At 39.2% G+C, this 21,204-nt stretch overlaps 1 protein-coding gene across 11 annotated transcripts in view; it reads left to right on the forward strand.

Annotated features, from left to right (window-relative positions):
* Positions 1 to 21,204, forward strand: part of SCAPER (S-phase cyclin A associated protein in the ER) — a 419,038-nt gene that overhangs the window by 54,954 nt on the left and 342,880 nt on the right. For all 11 annotated transcript variants that reach the window (XM_086363974.1, XM_086363978.1, XM_086363979.1 and 8 more), the window contains one exon: positions 12,171 to 12,368. In XM_086363974.1, the coding sequence (XP_086220100.1) occupies positions 12,171 to 12,368 (198 nt within the window). The remainder of the gene's footprint in view (positions 1 to 12,170; positions 12,369 to 21,204) is intronic.

Below are 21,204 nucleotides of genomic sequence, written 5' to 3' on the forward strand. Positions count from 1 at the left end.
GGGAAGATCCCCTGCAGAAGGGAGTGGCTGCCGACTCCAGTATTCTTGCCTGGAGAATTCCATGGACTGTATAGTCATGGGGTTGCAAAGAGTCAGACACGACTGAGTGACTTTCACTTTCAACTAAATAGAAGACAAGAAAAAAAGAGGAAAAATCATAGTAAGTGAAAAACACGAAAGATAGTGGTAGATATTAAATATAAATATTTTAGCAAGCATAATACATGTTAACTGATTAAATTCAGTTCCTAAAAGTCAAGGTGGTTGAATTAAACCTCTCATTTTGAATTGAACTATATATTGCTTAATTTAAGATTGCTGGGAGAACTATCAATAACCTCAGATAGGCAGATGACACTACCCTTATGGCCGAAAGCAAAGCGGAACTGAAGAGTCTCTTGATGAAGGTGAAAGAGGAGAGTGAAAAAGCTGGCTTCTAACTCAACATTCAAAATACTAATAAGATCATGGCATCTGGTCCCATCACTTCATGGCAACTAGATGGGGAAGCAGTGGAGAAACAGTGACAGACTTTTATTTTCTTGGGCTCCGCAGATTACTGTGATGATTGCAGCCAGGAAATTAAAAGACGCTTGCTCCTTGGAAGAAAAGCTATGACAAACCTAGACAGCATGTTAAAAAGCAGAGACATTACTTTGCCGACAAAGGTCTGTATAGTTAAAGCTTTGGTTTTTCCAGTAGTTGTGTATGGATGTGAGTTGGACCCTAAAGAAGGCTGAGCACCAAAGAATTGATGCTTTTGAATTGTGATGTTGGAGAAGACTCTTGAGAGTCCCTTGGACAGCAAGGAGATCAAAGCAGTCAATCCTAAAGGAAGTCGACCCTGAGTATTCATTGGAAGGACTGATGCTGAAACTGAAGCCCAATACTTTGGCCACCTGATGTGAAGAGGAGAGTCATTAGAAAAGACCCTGATGCTGGAAAGATTGAAGGCAGGAGGAGAAGGAGATGACAGAGGACAGAGGATGAGAAGACATTACCAACTCAATGGACATAAGTTTGAGCAAGCTTCAGGAGATGGTGAAGGAAAGGGAAGCCTGGCATGTTGCAGTCCATGGGATCGCAGAGAGTCAGACGTGACTGAGTGACCGAGCAACAGCAAATATACTGCTTATAAGAGACACACTTAAAATGTCAAGGAAAGGTTTGAAACGAAGAAAGAGAAAAAAATCCAGGCAAAATACTTTATGTTTTAGATGTACTCTAAAGCTAGAATAGTAGTATTCATATCAAACCAGGTGAAATTGAACATGAAAAGCATTGATAACAGAAAGAAGGAAATTATATAATGGTAAAATGAATAATCATGCAAGGAGTATAAAAGTACAAATCTTTTAGGTACCTAACAGCATAGACTTGAAATATTTAAAGCTCAGTTTAATAGAATTACAAGGGGGAAAGGTGTATTCATGATCATAGTGGTTAATATTAATATCTTTTACTCAGAAACTGATAGATCAAGCAGAAAAAAATGGCAAGAATATAGAATTAAGATACAATTATGCTTGAGCTCATATAAATACATACATGTATGTGTGTATGTGTATATTCATTGGCAGTCAAATAGTGTACACAAAGCATATGCAAAAATTGATCACTTCCTAGGTTATAAAGAAGTCTCAGTAAATAGAAGTCAGACAACAGTATCCAGAATCCAGACACAACCTGTTCTCTGACGGTAATGCAATTAAATTACAAATAAAATATAAGATTATTTTCACATAATATAAAAAATAAATTATTGATGGGCTAAAGAACAAATGAGAAAAGAAAAAATTTAAATTATCTGGAAGGATATATTTATGACATTGAATTACAAGAAGCTTTCTTAGATAAGACAAAAGCATAATTGATGAATATATTAAAATTTATATACTAAAAAACTTAAGATGAGCCTGACTGGGAGAAGATACCATATATTAAGACTTTATAAAAGTTAAAATTCATCAGTAAAAGGACAAATGACCCAATAAAAAATGCAGGAAACTTGAATAGCCTGTAAACTTATGAAAAGATGCTCAGTTTCAGTAGTAATCAGGGAAATATCTCTGCATTACTCATGAAATTCTACCACTTTGCCCTCTAGAAGTGAGTTTATCATCAGCAAAATTTTCTTTGTTCCTCTTTTCTCTGAACATCCCCTTTACCTTCTTGTTCTAGCTAAACGCTGACTCACCTGTGGGGATACTGCCTCTTCCAGTTGTTTTAAGTAGTAATTGTCTCGCTCCCACCTCACCCCCACAGCACTCCTGCCTCTGATCCAGGAGGTGGATTATGTTTCATGCTTCTTCCTCACTGGTATTTCAGGCAGTCTTTCTCCCATCTCCTAAACTCCACAGATTTGAAGCACATGCCATCAGGCTATACCACCTGCTTCCCCTTCCTGTTGCAGCACATTTAAATAGAATTCCAGGTCACTTCTCCTTATTCCTTGAAGGTATAATTTTCAGGCTCAGTGCGTGTGCTCTACCATTTGCTATCCTCTAAATTTCTCACATTTCTTTCCTCCAGTGGTTTTGTCTTCTGCTCATCCCTATGGTCTTGCCTTGTTCTCCCTGGCAGTGACTCTCCTTCTAGGATCTCAGTCTCAGCTATCCCTCTTCTACCTGTCATCTTTCTTTCTTCCTTTTTCTCTCTGATCGTGTGACTCTAATAATTCTTTGTGGTCTGTAGATTCCATGCAATCTATAATTTACTGATCCTACCACCCTTTCATTATCCCTTATACTCCATATAAGGAAAACAATAGAATGGGAAAGACTAGAGCTCTGTTCAAGAAAATTTGACATACCAAGGGAACATTTCATGCAAAGATGGGAACAGTAAAGGACAGAAATGGTATGGACCTAACAGAAGCAGAAGATATCAAGAAGAGGTGGCAAGAATACACAGAACTATACAAAAAAGATCTTCATGACCCGGATAACCATGATGGTGTGATCACTCACCTAGAGCCAAGTATCCTGGAATGCAAAGTCAGGTGGGCCTTAGGAAGCATCACTACAAACACACTTAGTGGAGATGATGGAATTCCAGCTGAGCTATTTCAAATACTAAAAGATGATGCTGTGAAAGTGCTCCACTCAGTGTGCCAGCAAATTTGGAAAACTCAGAAGTGGCCAAGGACTGGAAAAGATCAGTTTTCATTCCAATCCCAAAGAAAGACAATGCCAAAGAATGTTCAAACTACTGCACAATTGCACTCATCTCACACACTAGCAAAGTAATGCTCAAAATTCTCCAAGCCAGGCTTCAACAGTACATGAACCATGAACTTCCAGATGTTCAAGCTGGATTTAGAAAAGGCAAACCAGAGATCAAATTGCCAACATCTGTTGGATCATCAAAAAAGCAAGCATTTCAGGAAAACATCTACTTTTGCTTTATTGACTATGCCAAAGCCTTTGACTGTGTGGATCACAACAAACTGTGGAAAATTCTGAAAGAGATGGGAATACCAGACCACCTGACCTGTCTCCTGAGAAATCTGTATGCAGGTCAAGAAGCAAGAGTTAGAACTGGACATGGAACAACAGACTGGTTCCAAATTGGAAAAAGAGTATGTCAAAGCTGTATATTGTCACCCTGCTTATTTAACTTATATGCAGAGTACATCATGCAAAATGCCAGGGTAGATGAAGCACAAGCTGGAATCAAGATTGCCAGGAGAAATATCAGTAACCTCAGATATGCAGATGATACCACTTTTATGGCAGAAGAACTAAGGAGCTTCTTGATGAAAGTGAAAGAGGAGAGTGAAAAAGTTGTCTTAAAACTCAACATTCAGAAACTGAAGATCATGGCATCCAGTTCTATTACTTCATGCCAAATAGATGGGAAACAATGGAAACAGTGAGAGAGTTCATTTTTTGGGACTCCAAAATCACTGCAGATGGTGACTGCAGCCATGAAATTAAAAGATGCTTGCTCCTTGGAAGAAAAGCTATGATAAGCCTAGACAGCATATTAAAATTAGAGACATTACTTTGCATTCAAAGCTATGGTTTTTCCAGTGGTCATGTATGGATGTGAGAGTTGGACTATAAAGAAAACTGAGTGCTGAGGAATTGATGCTTTTGAACTGTGGTGTTGGAGAAGACTCTTGAGAGTCCCTTGGACTTCAAGGAGATCCATCCAGTCCATCCTAAAGGAAATCAGTCCTGAATATTCATTGGAAGGACTGATGCTGAAGCTGAAACTTCAATACTTTGGCTACCTGATGTGAAGAACTGACTCATTGGAAAAGACCCTGATGCTGGGAAAGATTGAAGGCAGGAGGAGAAGGGGATGACAGAGGATGAGATGGTTGGATGGCATCACTGATGCAATGGAAAATAGTTTGAGTTAGCTCTGAGAGTTGCTGATGCACAGGGAAGCTTGGCGTGCTGTGGTCCATGGGGTCACAAAAGAGTCAGACACGACTGAGTGACTGAACTGAACTGAATACTTCATATGGCCACACTTTCCTGGAAACCCAACTGATATTCTGTGGTTTGCCTGTCATAATGGTGTTCTTGCATATTCTCCCAACTGTCTGGCTACCCTATCCATTAGTAGTTCATGTTTGACAGAGCTGTCCTCATTATAGCCACCTTTATACCTATTATGCTCTGTACTCATGCATTTGAATGTAGCCGGAGAAAAGTATCAATTATGTTGAATAGGCTTTTTTGACCTTTATGACCACTCTCCCTATATGGCTAATTCTGTCCCAAAATCCTATTTCATATCCCTAGTTATTCATTTCTGTCCAGATGCCATGGGCATTAAAAGAGGATAATAAAAGAATACTATTAAGAGCCCTTTGTCACAAATAACCGGGATTAAATGAACTGATTGCTTGAAAGACAGAATCTGTGAAAACTCACTCAAGATGAAATAGACACTCCAAATAAATATAAATCTGTTAAAGAGATTAAGTCAATAATTGATAACCTTCCAAAACAGAAAGTACCAGGCCGAAACTGATTAATTGTTGAATTCTACCAAGTGTCTTAGGAAGAAATTATATAAATTCTCTATAATCCATTGTAGAGGGCAGAAGCAGAGGGAATCCTTCCTAACTCATTTTATGAGGCTGACATTACTATACCACCAAAACCAAAGACACTACAAGAAAACTGCAGACCAATGACTCTCATCAACATAGATATAAAAATCCTCAACAAAATATTAGCAAGTCATATCCCACAATATTTAAAAAGAATGACACCATGAGCAAGTGGGATTTATCCCAAATGTGCAAGGTTGGTTCATCATTTGAAAATAAATAATGGAATTCATCATAGCAACAGGCTAGAAAAGAAAAATCCTGTTATTATACCAGCAGATGCAGGAAAAAAAAGTTTGACTAAATTCTCCAACTATAAAAGATGATGAAAATCTTTTTAATAGACTAGGAATAGAGGGGAACTTCCTCAACTTAATTTAAAAACAAAACAAAACCCTACAGCTAACATGATACTAATGGGAGAAACTAGAAGCTTTCCCATTAAGGTCAGTTATGAGGCATTTCTTTTTAACATTGTGATAGTAGTTCTAGTTCATGCAATAATACAAGAAAAGAGAATACAAGGTAAACAGATTGGGAAGGAAGAAATAAAACTGTCTTTGTTCATAGATGACATGATCATCTATGTAAGAAATCTGAAAGAATCAACCAAAAAACTCCTATAACTAGTAATTGATTATAGAGGATTGCAAGATACAAGATTAACATACGAAAGTCAGTTGCTTTCTTGTGCACCACCAATGAGTTAGTGGTGTTTGGAATTAAATGCATAGTACCACTTCATATCAGCACTCCTCAAACTTAAGTAGGTAGGTATCAATTTAACAGAGTATATAGAAGATTTATGTGATGAAAATGATAAAACTTTGATGAGTGAAATTAAAGCACTAAATAAATGGAGAGATGTTCCATGTTCATGAATAGGAAGACTCAATATTGTCAGGATATCATTTCATTCCATTTTGAAGAACATAGTCAATACAATCCCAGCAAATTATTTTATAGATATCAATAAACTTCTAATGTGTATATGGCAAAGCAAAAGACACAGAATAGGCAACACAGTATTGAAGGAGAAGAACAAAATTGGAAGACTGACACCAACCAACTACAAGACTTACTGTAAAGCTACAGTAATTAAGGCAGGGTGATATTGGCAGAAGAAAAGACAAATAGATATATGGAACAGAATAGAAAGCCCAGAAATGGACCCACATAATAGTCAACTGACCTTTGACAAAGGAGCAAAGCCAATACAATGGTGCAAAAATAGTCTTTTCAACAAACAGTGCTGGAACAACTGGACATCTATATGGGAAAAAAAAAAAATCCAGACACAGACCTTCCAAGCTTCACAAAAAATTAACTCAAAATGAGCCATTGACCTTAAATGTAGAAGTGTAAAACTCCTAGCTGATAACGTTGGAGAAAACCTAAAAGACCTGGGGTATGATAATGACTTTAGGTACAGGAACAAAGGCATGGTTCCTGAAAGAAATAATTGATAAGCTGGATTTCATTAAAATTAAAAACTTCTGCAAAAGACAGTGTTAAAAAATTGAGAAGGCAAGTCACAGACTTGGGAGAATATATTTGGAAAAAGACATCCAATGAAAGATATCCAATAACATCCGATAACATGAGGTAACTGTTATCCACAATATACAAAGAACTCTTAAAACTCAACAGTAAGAAACAACCTGATTGAAAAATGAGCTGAAGACCTTAACAACCAGCTCACCAAAGAGGATGTACAAATGGCATATGAAAAGGTATGCCACATCCTATGCTGTCAGGGAAATGCAAATTAAAGCAATGAGCTACCATCACACACCTATTAGAATGACCAAAATTGGGAACTCTGACAACTCCAATTGTGGGTGAGGATGAAGAGCCACAGAAACTCTCATTCAATGCTGGTGGGAATTCAAAGTGAGAATTCAGCCACTTGGGAATACAGGTTGGCAGTTTCTTACAAAAGTAAATATACTCTTACCTTGTGATTCTACAGTCATGCCCTTGGTATAGATGAAGATGAGTTGAAGACTTACGTCTACACCAAAACATGAACATGGGTTTATAGCTGCCTTCTTTATAATTGGCAAAACTTGGAAGCAACTAAGATGCTGTTCAGTAGATGAATGGGGAAATAAACCATGGTACATCTAGGCAATGGAATATTATTCAGCTCTAGAAAGAAATGATCTATCAGGCCATGAAAAGACGTAGAGGAAATTAGTTGTGTATTATTAAGTAAAAGAAGCCAATTTGAAAAGGTTGCATACTGTATGATTCCAACCTTAAGATGTTTTGGAAAAGACTAAATATGGAGATGGTAAAAAGATCAGTTGTTGCCAGACGTTTAGGTCCATAGGCTTTGTCAGATTATCAGGGGGAGCTGACAAGAGTTCTAAGAGAGGGAAGTGAGAAATCTGTTTTCTCCTTCCCCTTTCCCTCTCTTTTTCTTTCTTTCTTCCTTGTTTTCTCTCAAAAATGATTGATTAAATTAGTATATAGCATTTGTTATTTTGAATTTTATTTAAAACATGAAGTTCAGTTGTGTTTAGCTTTTTCCAGAAATTTAGATCGCTTTGTCTTCTGTTGCATATCTTGGAAACAGGCACAGTAAGCCATATCAATGAGATCAGTTCAGTCACTCAGTCATGTCCAAATCTTTGCATCCTCATGGACTACAGCATGCCAGTCCTCCCTGTCCTGTCCTGTCCATCACCAACTCCCGGAGCCTACGCAAACTCAAGTCCATCACACTGGTGATGCCATCCAACCATCTCATCTTCTGTCATCCCCTTATCATCCTACCTTCGATCTTTCCCAGCATCAGGGTCTTTTCAAATGAGTCGGTTCTTTGCATCAGGTGGCCAAAGTATTGGAGTTTCAGCTTCAGCATCAGTCCTTCCAAAGAATATTCAGGACTGATTTCCTTTAGGATTGACTGGTTGGATCTCCTTGCAGTCCAAGGGACTCTCTCAAGAGTCTTCTCCAACACCACAGTTCAGAAGCATCAATTCTTCAGTGCTCAGCTTCTTTAGAGTCCAGCTCTCATATCCATACATGACTACTGGGAAAACCATAGCTTTGACTAGATGGATCTTTGTTGGCAAAGTAATGTCTCTGCTTTTTAATATGCTGCCTAGGATTGTCATAGCTTTTCTTCCAAGGAGTAAGCATCTTTTAATTTCATGGCTGCAGTCACCATCTGATTTTGGAGCCCCCAAAAATAAAGTTTCTCAGTGTTTCCATTGTTTCCCCATCTGTTTGCCATGAAGTGATGGGACCAGATGCCGTGATCTTAGTTTTCTGAATGTTGAGTTTTAAGACAACTTTTTCACTGTCCTCTTTCACTTTCATCGAGAGGCTCTTTAGTTCTTCTTAGCTTTCTGCCATAAGGGCGGTGTCATCTGCTTATCTGAAATTATTGATATTTCTCCTGGCAATCTTGATTCCAGCTTGTGCTTCTTCCAGCCCAGCATTTCTCATGATGTACTCTGCATGTAAGTTAAATAAGCAGAGTGACAACACACATCTTTGACATACTCCTTTCCTGATTTGGAACCAGTCTGTTGTTTCGTGTCCGGTTCTAACTCTTGCTTCTTGACCTGCATACAGATTTCTCAGGTCAGGTGGTCTGGTATTCCCATCTCTTTCAGAATTTTCCACAGTTTGTTGTGATACACACAGACAAAGGGTTTGGTGTAGTCAATAAAGCAGAAGTAGATGTTTTTCTGGAACTCTCTTGCTTTTTTGATGATCCAGCAGATGTTGGCAATGAAATAGTTACCTAATTTTGAATCTTGGCATTGTCTCTTTTTTCTCCTGTAAAAAACAGAGCTAATAGTAGAAACTATGATGGGCTTCCCTGGTGGCTCAGTGGTAAAGAATCTGCCTGCCAAAGTAGGAGACATGGGTTCAATCCCTGGTCCGCAAAGGTCCCACATGTCTTGGGGCAACTAAGCCTGTGTGCCACAACTATTGAGCCTGTACCCAGAACCTGGGAGCCTCAACTACTGAGCTCCTATGCTGCAGCTGCTGAAGCTCTCGTGCCTAGAGCCCAGGTTCTGCAGCAAGAGAAGCCACCACAGTGAGAAGCCTGCACACCGCAACTAGAGAGTAACCTCTACTTGCCACAACTAGAGAAAAGCCCATGCAGCAATGAAGACCCAGCACAGCCAAAAAATAAGTAAATAAAAAATAGTAACTCTGGTAATAATTACTTCAAAGACTAAATGAAATATAGCTATATGGAAAGCACTTAACACAGTGCCTGGCACATAGCAAGCATGCCGTGAATGTTAAGTGCTGCTGCAATTTTTATTATCACTGCTATTATTTTTGTCGGTGGTTGGTAGAGAACCCTATATTTTGAAACTTTATACAGACTTATCAGACAATTTGACATGTCTCTTCTATCTTTCTCCACAAGTTTGGCAGTTTTGCCAGTATTTTATTCACATTTTTCTTTGAGTATATTTCTTTTCCTCTTTATCTTTCCCCCTCTAATCATACCTAACATTATATGTGTACTTACTGTGGGCTAAGTGCTTTGTGAAATGTTCTGTGAACAGTGAAGCAGAAGTTGGAAGTCTAGGTTCTGGTCCCAGTTCTGTCATTCAGCCTTTTGACTGGGTCAACAGATTGAATCTTACTAAGCCTTAGTTTAGTCATGTACAGAATAGGGATAATAATACTTGTCCTGTCTTTATAGTAATACTTTGTTTTGAATATTAAATGATATGTTTTCAAGAGGGTGGGACAAATTCAGAGAGTAGCACTGACATAGTATACTACGGTGGTGAAATAGCTGGCTAGCAGGAGGCAGCTGCATAGCACAGGGAGCTCAGCTCGATGCTCTGTGATGACCCAGAGGGGTGGGATGGAGAGCAGGAGGGAGCCTCAACAGGAAGGGCATATGTGTATACTTACAGCTGATTCACATTGTTATAAGCAGAAACCAACACAGCACTGTAAAGCAGTTGTTGTTTAGTTGCTAAGTTGCTTTACGACCCCATGGACTGTAGCCCTCCAGGCTTCACTGTTCATGAGATTTCTCAGGCAGAAGCACTGGAGCAGATTGCCATTTCCTTCTCCAGGGGATCTTCCCAACCCAGGGATCGAACCTGCATCTCCTGCTTGGTAGGCTGATTCTTTACCACTGAGTCACCAGGGAAAGCGTAAAGCAATTATCCTGCAATTTAAAAAAGCCCTTCATAAAATAAAATAAATATGCAGATATAAAGTATTGCTATTTTTGTCAAACTTAAATGTCAGATTTGCATAGTACATTGCCCTTCAGATGGAATTACCTAGATGTAATTTATTCCTTTCTAGAGTCTTTCTTAATAGAAGTCTCACATAGAGCAATCACAGAGAATAGAAACATCTTAACTTGAAAGCAGTTTTGCCTATTATGCATTTTAAGAAAGGTTGGTTAAAGTATTTGAATAACATACATATGGATACACGATAGGATAAATACATAAATGGGTGAAGATGAGTTAGAGTATTTTTGAGAATTTCATACTAAGATTAGTGTCTGAATTCACAGGAAGCTACTAGTGCTTCAGTGATTATTCTAGAAAAAGTTTGTGATGGAGGTATAATTCAGGAAAATTCAAGTGAATTTTAAGTTTGTGTGGAATATAGGGAGAGAAATGAGGTGGTCGGGAATGCACAGGGCGTTGGGGTGCAGTGTAACGGGAAGTCAGTGGTGTAATTGCAGAGCTGTAACTGGAAGATGGTCTCCTGTGGCTCTGTGATCTTGGACAAACCAGCCTCTAAATCTCAGTTTCCTAAGCTGTAAAATACAGTTAATAATACATACTTTAAAATTTGTATAAGGGGATATTTGCCATCATAATTAAATCATTACTACTAGAGTTGGAAAGTACTTGGAGAGCCGTTAAGGCAAAGGTTTTGTGGGTTGTTGATGATTACTTTAAATTTTATTGCTTGAGTGTTGAGAATTTGGGCCTGGATTAGGACTGTCAGATAAAATAGTTACTAATTTTTATTTGCTGGGTCTGACAGCCTTCATCTGGATGTGGGACTGTGGAAGGAGGATGAGCAGCTCCATCTCAGCCTCTTAAGTGTGTGTGTCTTTGTGTGTGTAAATGTTTTGTTTGCTTGCCTTTTGGTAACGAAGATTCTGTATAAGCCAAAGGCTGGCTAGAAAAGAGTTTTCAAGTATAGAAATCACTGTTACTTTGAAGGCCAAAGTGTAAAACAAGACTGAAGCCTATTAGCTTCTATTTTGGGTGTTCTTCACTCTGGGACTCTTATATGAAGAAGGGAAAACAAACCAGCTAATAGGAATGGCTTACACACATCCAGGACAACCCAAAGAAACTTGGGAGTGTTTGCTGTTCTAACTGTGGTACAAGCATTTATTTACTTCTCAGTTTAAGTAGCCACAGAGAGAAAAGCAACTCGTTTGTACTTCTAGTGAGAAGGTTCAAGTCTTCCTATAAACTACACACTCATGTTTGTGGTGGAATGATTCTTTGGTAGTCTATAAAAGTATAGAATATAATCTTGTATTTCCAAAATCTGCCTGTGCAACCAAGGAAAGACTGGGTCGTATGAATGCTGTAGTTACTTTATTTGGTGAATCTGCTCTGCAGCTGATGCTTGGTTTTCTTCATCAGTATTCTTTTCTAGTAAATTGTTTCGTGTTTATATATTGATTTTTACTTTTAGTGGAAAAATGGTTTAAGATAAAGTTTAAGTAACCGAATATAAGTAGAGAATATGTCATTTCTAAATGAAAGGAATATATGCCAGCAATTTCACAATGATGAAATGGGTATCTGTTATTTGGTAATGTATTTAAATGTGCCATACATGTATTTTGGTAAACCAGGAGCCCTTTTAGTGCTCCTTTTCAACCAAGCGTCTATTCATCATTAAAATCATCCTAATTTTCAGTGAGACATGTAATTGATATTACAGACCTGCTGATTTAATTTAAAATGAGAAGCTTTGTTTTGGTGAATTCAGTATGATGTAAGGTGAAAAGAAAGACATCGTGTTTTTAAGTATTTATGTTGAAAAATGTGATTTATACAAAAATCTAGTTCCTGGAGGCATCAAAAAATTTTTTTTTCATGTTTTATTTCATCAGAACACTACAGTAGACTGTAAAATGACATCAACTGCAGCTGGAGATAAACACTTTGATAAAAGTCCTACTAAAACAAGACACCCTCGGAAAGTTGATCTAAGAGCTCGATACTGGGCATTTCTTTTTGACAATCTTCGCCGGGCAGTAGATGAAATCTATGTGACTTGTGAATCAGATCAGAGTGTGGTGGAATGTAAGGTAAGGTTTGCTTTAAGTTTTTGTAATCCATTTGACGTCGGATTCGCCAGTTTTTGCTCTATCTAACTTGATTATTTACCTCTGTATACAGTCCTTCAGTATTAACTGTAATCTCCATGCTACACACTACATCCTCAGAACTTAGTCACCTTAAAACTGAAAGTCTGTACCCTTTACCAGCATCTCCCTGTTTCCCCTGTCATTTGCAGCCACTATGCTACTGTCGGCTTCTGTGAATGCATCAGGTTTTTCTTTGTTTTGATTTTTTAAGATTATCCTTGTTGTTGTTTGCATTACCTAATTGTGTACTTTTATATTCTGTGCAAGATTTGGTAGAAAATTGTCTTGATATATAGTCCTAGGCAAGAAATTAAAAGATAGGTACTTGCGCACACACACACACACACACACAATTTATTAAAAGATCTCTCTTGGCTGCGTTCTCCATTGGTACTGTAGGTGGCATTAGTGAGATTTTCACATTCTTTGGTTTCATGTTTAATGTCTTTAATTGGACATTGCCCCTTTTCTACTGAGATCACTCTCCTCATCACTCTCCTCATCAACTTTGGTGAGGGGAAAGTGAGATTGATGGCTAACCGTAAACAACTCGGGGTGGGATTGGGATGTCGTTGTAAGGTGTGTTTTCTAATTTTAGATAACCTTGTGTTTGTAATAGGATGTTAAACAGACACGTAGCATAATCTGTCTCTGAAAATGCACTGGGAAGCCTGGCCTTTTAGTAGATACAAACTATGTGCTATATTTATACTAAATAAAATTATTTTGAGAAAAATCAGGATGATACCTATTCATAGAAAGATTACAGAGGCAGCTTCTGTTTCTACAGTGAACATGGTTAAAAATCTTGGAATTCATTATTTAACCTTTGAAATATATGAAGAGTCAAAGCAAAATTATATGTTGAAACAATAGCTGTGTTTCCTGTAAAATTGGAAACAGCCAAAATATGTTTTAGACTGACTTAAAAATATGACTCAACAGAAACAGGTTTCAGAATGAACAGTGATTGAAATCATCCAAGTTTATGCTTTGGTTGTCACAATTAATATTGTTACTATCAGCATGTAAAACTTTTTTATGTTTTAAAATATTTTTAAGGAAAATCATATTGTTGGGGTGTAGTCTCCACTCCTTGTTTTCCATTTCAACCTGCGGGGAACTGGATGTGTGGCTCTGGGATACTGGGGACCCCGTGGAATATAGAGACTGGTACCTGCATCTCCCTTAGAGATTTCATGGCATAACAAGCTTGCTGGAGTAGCTCATGCCAGCTGGGCCTAGAGGGACTTCAGGGTAGTAAGCTTTCTTTGGAAGGAGTTAGGATGGGACTTGTCACTGATCGAGTAAAGAGGACCCCCAGTGCATCTCATGATTTCTGTGAGGGAAGGATTTTAGCCATTGGTGAAGATGTTGGAGTAATAGGGACTTCTTATGAGGACACTTGGTGAGGTATCAGTAGAATATACCAAAGTCTGATAGAGTTGAGGCAGATCTTGCTTTGGGCAGAGGGAGCCAGGGTGAAGCTGACCACCGCCTAGAGAATCATGAATGCTCCCTGTGCAGAAATTACCATGTACTGCAGAGATCAGTAGGGACTACTCACTTCACATTGATCCAGAGAAAGATTAGGGACGCATCTTTGCCTGGCAGCACTTGATTTTGTTGTTGGTCAGCATCATCTTAGTCCCTGGAGAAGGACTGGCTGATGACTATTGAAGATCCATCACTAATATCTGGTAAGCTCTATAAGTGGAATATTGCTCTGTTCCCACAACTGCCACTTATGGCAGGGACATAAGTTTGTGAATGTAGGATAGTGTTAAGGGGTACAGAGGAGGAAGAGAGGAACGACTCTGTGAAAATAAACCATGTTCTTCCCCCTCACAGGCATCTGCTAAAGGCTATCTAATTCTCACTTGTGCTAGGTTGTCAGACAACAATAGGCAGATTGTATGAAGATAGGATTTAAAAATTAAACTTGGATAATTGAATGTGACTGAAAAATTGTGGATTTCGCTGAGCATACTCAGCAGGTTAAGGATTCAGCTGAGTAGCTACTTATATGTGGAAAAAGATAAAAGTATTCTATGTTTATATCTCAATAGTTGAGACTTCTCATTTCAACAAGTTAAGTCAGGATCAAAATGAGATGTGAGAAAATGCTTAGAAAAGTATAACATACAATAAAAAGAAAATAAATTTTATAGTTAGATGAAAGGAGAAGTCACAGATGGAGAAAGGGGAATGTAGATCCAGGACAGAGAAGAATCATTATAGAAGCAGGAAGAATATAGGAGAATAGGAACGTCCCCAAGGCCATGGAAGAAGAAGGAGTGGTACATAGGTTAAGAATGCCTGCAGTTGAGAGAAAGCTCGGCATTCAAGAGGGACAAGAACAGATGGGATCAAGGTGGAAACTTGTGATAAGAATTTGAAATTCCATTTGAGCGGTTCTTTGCCCTTTTATATTTTCAAGAAGTAGGAGGTGTGAGGTTGGAAGTTGGAAGAGGGTGGAAAGATCTGAAATAACTGTGATGGAGAATGAAGGGCAGACTTTTGGAAGCCACGGGGTTGCCCAGCAACCTTGAAGGTCACAGTTGAGACTAGAAATTCTTCTCTTTTCTGTATGTTCAGTTTTCCTTATTAGAGTCTTCTCCCATCAGCACACTACTCGCTTATTTCTCTTCCATTCTAATCTACAACAATAAAAACAAGAAGAAACCCCCAAAACCTATCTCTGTTTTACTTATCCTTTCATCCACTGTCCCAGACCCCATTTTCCTCTCTCCTTCTTAGCCAAGTTTCTTAGAAGACAGCTGCCTTTTTGCGGCCTCCATTCCCTTTTCTCTCAGGAACTCATTTGTCTACTCCAACCTGGTGTCACATCCCTATCAGAGCTCCTGTTAAACTCTTATTAAAGTCACTCAGTGTTGCTCGGTGGGTGTTTTTCAGTCCCTCCCTTGATCTCTGAGTAGCATTTCACTCTGTTGGCCACGCCGCACTCTCAGCACTCTCTCCTTTGGCTTTTATAGAACCACCACTGCTAGCTTTCTTCCTTCTTTGTTGGTTGCTGCCTCTGCTTCCTCTTTGTTGGCTTTTCCTTTTCCACCTGACCTTTAGCTTTTGGGAATTCATTAAGGCTCGTCTTAAACCATCTTCTTTTCTCACTATTAGTTTCTCCCTCTGCGTTTTCTCCATGCCATGGCTTAATTTATTGTTGATTTCCTGATGATTCTTAAATTTATATCTCTAGCCTATACTTTTCTTCTAATTTTCAGACTTGTATATCCAAATAGCCTTGTTCGCATCTCCACTTGGATATTTCATAAGCATGTCAAACTGATGTATATAGAAACAAGTTCAGGATGACTCCCTCTACCCTAAACCTGGAGATATATTTTTCTTCCCTGAATTGGCAGGTAGTCCCTCCATCTTCCTCCCTTCACCCCACACCAGCCACTGTCCAATGAATGGACCTCTTTGAGTTCAATTCAGTTCAGTCACTAAGTCGTGTCTGACTCTTGACAACCCAATGGACTGCAGCACACCAGGCTTCCCTGTCCCATCACCAACTCCTAGAGCTTACTCAAACTCATGTCCATTGAGGTGGTGATGCCATCCAACCATTTCATCCTCTGTTGTCCCATTCTCCTCCTGTCTTCAACCTTTCCCAGCATCAGGGTCTTTTCCAGTGAGTCAGTTCTTTGCATCAGATGGCCAAAATATTGGAGTTTCAGCTTCAGCATCAGTCCTTCCAATGAATATTCAGGACTGATTTCCTTTAGGATGGACTGGTTTTATCTCCTTGCTGTCTAAGGGACTCTCAAGAGTCTTCTCCACCACCACAGTTCAAAAGTATCAATTCTTCGGTGCTCAGTTTTCTTTATAGTCCAGCTCTCACATCCGTACTGGAAAAGCCATAACTTTGACTAGATAGACCTTTGTTGGCAAAGTCCTGTCTCTGCTTTTTAATACTCTTTGAGTATTACCTCCTAAATCTTTCCAACCTGTCCACTTCTCTTATTCTCTACTGCTACCATTCTAGTCCAAGCTGCCATTATCTTAGTGAAATCCCTGGATCACAATTGAAATCTTTTAGCAGGACTCCCTGCATCCTTCCAATCCATTCTCTATACGATAGACAAACTGATTCTTAAAAAAAACAAATATGAGCTCTGATTTCTTTGATTATAGCTCCTCAGAAGTTTCCCAATGCTCTGTGCATTAAAATCTCCAGCCTGACCTTCAAATCTTGAGTGAGTTGAATTGTGTAAACCTCATTTCACACCATTTTTCTCTCCTCCCTTCTGCCTCATTTAAACGAGCCTTCTTTCGATTACTCAAACATGCCAGGTACCCACAAGTCTTCAGACCTTTCCACATTCTAATTTTTTTTGCCGAGACACTCATCCTCGTTCTTCTTGCCCAGCACCTCTTCACCTCCCCCATCCCTTTTACGTAACTCCCATTTCTAGTATAGGTTTCAATTTAAGGTCACTTTCTCAGGGGAGCTTATCATGTTTCAGACTAAATCAGGTTCCCTGCTAATATAGAGTTCACCCTCATATCTGCATAGGATTGGTTCCAAGACACCTCTCCTACTCTTGCCATGTGGATACCAATATCCACGGATGCTCAAGCCCCTTTTATAAAATGATGTAATACATTCAGCCCTGGATATCCATGGGTTCTGCTTGGGCACATATGGCATGACTGTACTGTCATAGCATACTTTCCCTAGAAACATTTTATCATAGTTGAAACTACATAATTGTTTATTTTGTTGTTTTCATATCTGTCTTCCTTGCTGCTACTGCTAAGTCACTAAAGTTGTGTCCGACTTTGTGCGACCCTGTAGATGGCCGCCCACCAGGCTCCCCCATCCCTGGAACTCTCCAGGCAAGAACACTGGAGTGGGTTGCCATTTCCTTCTCCAATGCATGAAAGTGAAAAGTGAAAGTGAAGTCGCTTAGTCATGTCCGACTCTTTTCGACCCCATGGACTGCAGCCTACCAGGCTCCTCCATCCATGGGATTTTCCAGGCAAGAGTACTGGAGTGGGGTGCCATTGCCTTCTCCTTCTGTCTCCCTTACTAGACATTAAGCTCCCAGCAGACAGAAACCACACTGTCTCGTTTACCACTCTGTCATCAGTTCTTGAAACTGGAACTGGAACATAGTAATAGATAAATACTATGTAATTAAATAGTAAATAGATGTTAAATGTCTGTGTGAAGCAATGAGACTACATATGTTGTTGGGGTAAAGATACGTCTACACAGTTATGTGATTCCCTTCTACCCTGACGGAATACTTACTAGCATTCAGTCACTTGCTAAAAATGCCCAAAGATGGTGGGTAGATGAATTAGTCATGAGTTGGAATTTTTAAGGCAGATTCAGTGGAATATCATTAAGTAAAGGATTGAAGAAATTAAGAGAATAGTTGGACTAGTGGACCATGGAACTGAAGTTTCATGGGGAAGGAAATGGTTATCACAGAAGCCTGATAGATGGGAGAAAGTAAAGAAGTTAAGTATTTGCAAATATCCTTTGGACAAGATAGGAGTAGGTAAAGTGGATTCTCTATACATAAAAATTAATGTTTATATTTTTAAAGTTACTGTTTACATACTCTAAATTATTAGCTTGTTTTTTTAATGTCCTTGATCTCTCAGGCACTGAAATATTTTAGTCTCCCACTACTATTGTAATTTCTTCAATATCTCTTTGAATTTCTGGGATTTTTTTGCTTTACACATTTTACTGTCTTATTATTAATTATATGTGTTATATTTTTAAAATTTAATTTAATTTTAAACTTTTTATTTTATATTGGAGCATAGTCAATTAGCAAGGGAATGCTCAAAATCCTTCAAGCCAGGTTTTAACAGTACATGAACTGAGAACTTCCAGATGTACAAGCTGGATTTAGAAAAGGCAGAGGAACCAGAGATCAAATTGCCAACACGTGCTGGATCATAGAAGAAGCAAGGGAATTCCAGAAAAACATCTACTTCTGCTTCATTGACTATGCTAAAGCCTTTGATTGTGTGGACCACAACAAACTGTGGAAAATTCTTAAAGAGATAGGAATACCAGACCACCTTACCTGCCTTCTGAGAAACCTGTATGGAGGTCAAGAAGCAATAGTTAGAACCAGACATGGAACAACAGACTGGTTCAAAGTTGGGAAAGGAGTACATCAAGGCTGTATATTGTCACCCTGCTTATTTAACTTCTATGCAGAGTACATCATGTGAAATGCTGGGCTGAATGAAGCTCAAGCTGGACTCAAGATTGCTGGGAGAAACCACATAAACTCAGATATCCAGATGACACCACCCTAATGGCAGAAAACAAAGAGGAACTAAAGAGCCACTTAATGAAGGTGAAAGAGGAGAGTGAAAATCTGGTTTAAAACTCAATATTCAGTAAACAAAGGTCATGACATCCAGTTCCATCAGATCAGATCAGATCAGTCGCTCAGTCGTGTCCGACTCTTTGTGACCCCATGAATCGCAGCACGCCAGGCCTCCCTGTCCATCACCAACTCCTGGAGTTCACTCAGACTCACGTCCATCGAGTCAGTGATGCCATCCAGCCATCTCATCCTCTGTTGTCCCCTTCTCCTCTTGCCCCCGATCCCTCCCAGCATCAGAGTCTTTTCCAATGAGTCAACTCTTCGCATGAGGTGGCCAAAGTACTGGAGTTTCAGCTTTAGCATCATTCCTTCCAAAGAAATCCCAGGGCTGATCTCCTTCAGAATGAACTGGTTGGATCTCTTTGCAGTCCAAGGGACTCTCAAGAGTCTTCTCCAACACCACAATTCAAAAGCATCAATTCTTAGGCGCTCAGCTTTCTTCACAGTCCAACTCTCACATCTGTACATGACCACAGGAAAAACCATAGCCTTGACTAGACGAACCTTTGTTGGCAAAGCAATGTCTCTGCTTTTGAATATGATATCTAGGTTGGTCATAACTTTCCTTCCAAGGAGTAAGGGTCTTTTAATTTCATGGCTGCAGTCACCATCTGCAGTGATTTTGGAGCCCAGAAAAATAAAGTCTGACACTGTTTCCACTGTTTCCGCATCTATTTCCCATGAAGTGATGGGACCCGATGCCATGATCTTTGTTTTCTGAATGTTGAGCTTTAAGCCAACTTTTTCACTCTCCTCTTTCACTTTCATCAAGAGGCTTCTTAGTTCCTCTTCACTTTCTGCCATAAGGGTGGTGTCATCTGCATATCTGAGGTTATTGATATTTCTCCTGGCAATCTTGATTCCAACTGTGTTTCTTCCAGTCCAGCGTTTCTCATGATGTACTCTGCATATACGTTAAATAAACAGGTGACAATATACAGCCTTGATGTACTCCTTTTCCTATTTGGAACCAGTCTGTTGTTCCATGTCCAGTTCTAACTGTTGCTTCCTGACCTGCATACAGATTTCTCAAGAGGCAGGTCAGGTGGTCTGGTATTCCCATCTCTTTCAGAATTTTCCACAGTTTATTGTGATCCACACAGTCAAAGGCTTTGGCATAGTCAATAAAGCAGAAATAGATGTTTTTCTGGAACTCTTTTGCTTTTTCCATGATCCAGCGGATGTTGGCAATTCATGGCAAATAGATGGGGAAAAAATGGAAACAGTGACAGACTTTATTTTTTTGGGCTCCAAAATCACTGCAGATGCTGACTGCAGCTATGAAATTAAAACATGCTTGCTCCTTGGAAGAAAAGCTATGACAATCCTAGATAACATATTAAAAAGGAGAAACATGACTTTGTCAACAAAGGTTCGTATAGTCAAAGCTATGGCTTTTCCATTAGTCGCATATGGATGTGAGAGTTGGACCATAAGAAAAGCTGGATGCTGAAGAACTGATGCTTTTGAATTGTGATGTTGGAGAATACTCTTGAGACTCCCTTGGACTGCACGAACAAACCAGTCAATCCTAAAGGAAATCAACTGTGAATATTCATTGCAAGGACTGATGCTGATGCTGAAACTCCAATACTTTGGCCACCTGATGTGAAGAGCCAGCTCACTGGAAAAGACCTTGATGCTGGGAAAAGTTGAAGGCAGGAGGAGAAGGGGACAACAGAGGATGAGATGGTTGGATGATGTCATCGACTCGGACATGAGTTTGAGCAATCTCAGGGAGATAGTGAAGGACACGGAAGCCTGGTGTGTTGCAGTCCATGGGCTAGCAAAGAGTCAGACACGACTGAACAGCAACAGCAGTGTTGATTTTGAGCATTATAATAATCGTTTTGAGCATTTTTGTCTACTTACACTTAGTCACAATAGGTCTCTCGGTTTTCATAATGGGAAATAGCATAAGAGCATCTAGTCCAGCAACTTCCAAATGAGTTGTGATTAAAAATTAGTTAGCCACTGAAGCAACATATTTGTATCACTACCCAGGCAACTGCAAATTTTGTTTATCCAAAAAGATCCTGGTAAGGATTAAATTATAGGAGAATGCTTTTCTTTTTTTTTTTTTTTTATTCTTCCAATTTTATTTTATTTTTAAACTTTACATAATTGTATTAGTTTTGCCAAATATCAAAATGAATCCGCCACAGGTATACATGTGTTCCCCATCCCGAACCCCCCTCCCTCCTCCCTCCCCATACCATCCCTCTGGGCCGTCCCAGTGCACCAGCCCCAAGCATCCAGCATCATGCATCGAACCTGGACTGGCAACTCGTTTCCTACATGATATTTTACATGTTTCATTGCCATTCTCCCAAATCTTCCCACCCTCTCCCTCTCCCACAGAGTCCATAAGACTGTTCTATACATCAGTG

The sequence above is a fragment of the Bos grunniens genome, chromosome 21 (genome assembly GCF_055505025.1).
Source record: "Bos grunniens cultivar Pamir isolate PY7600 chromosome 21, Bosgru_T2T1.0, whole genome shotgun sequence".
NCBI lineage: Eukaryota > Metazoa > Chordata > Mammalia > Artiodactyla > Bovidae > Bos > Bos grunniens.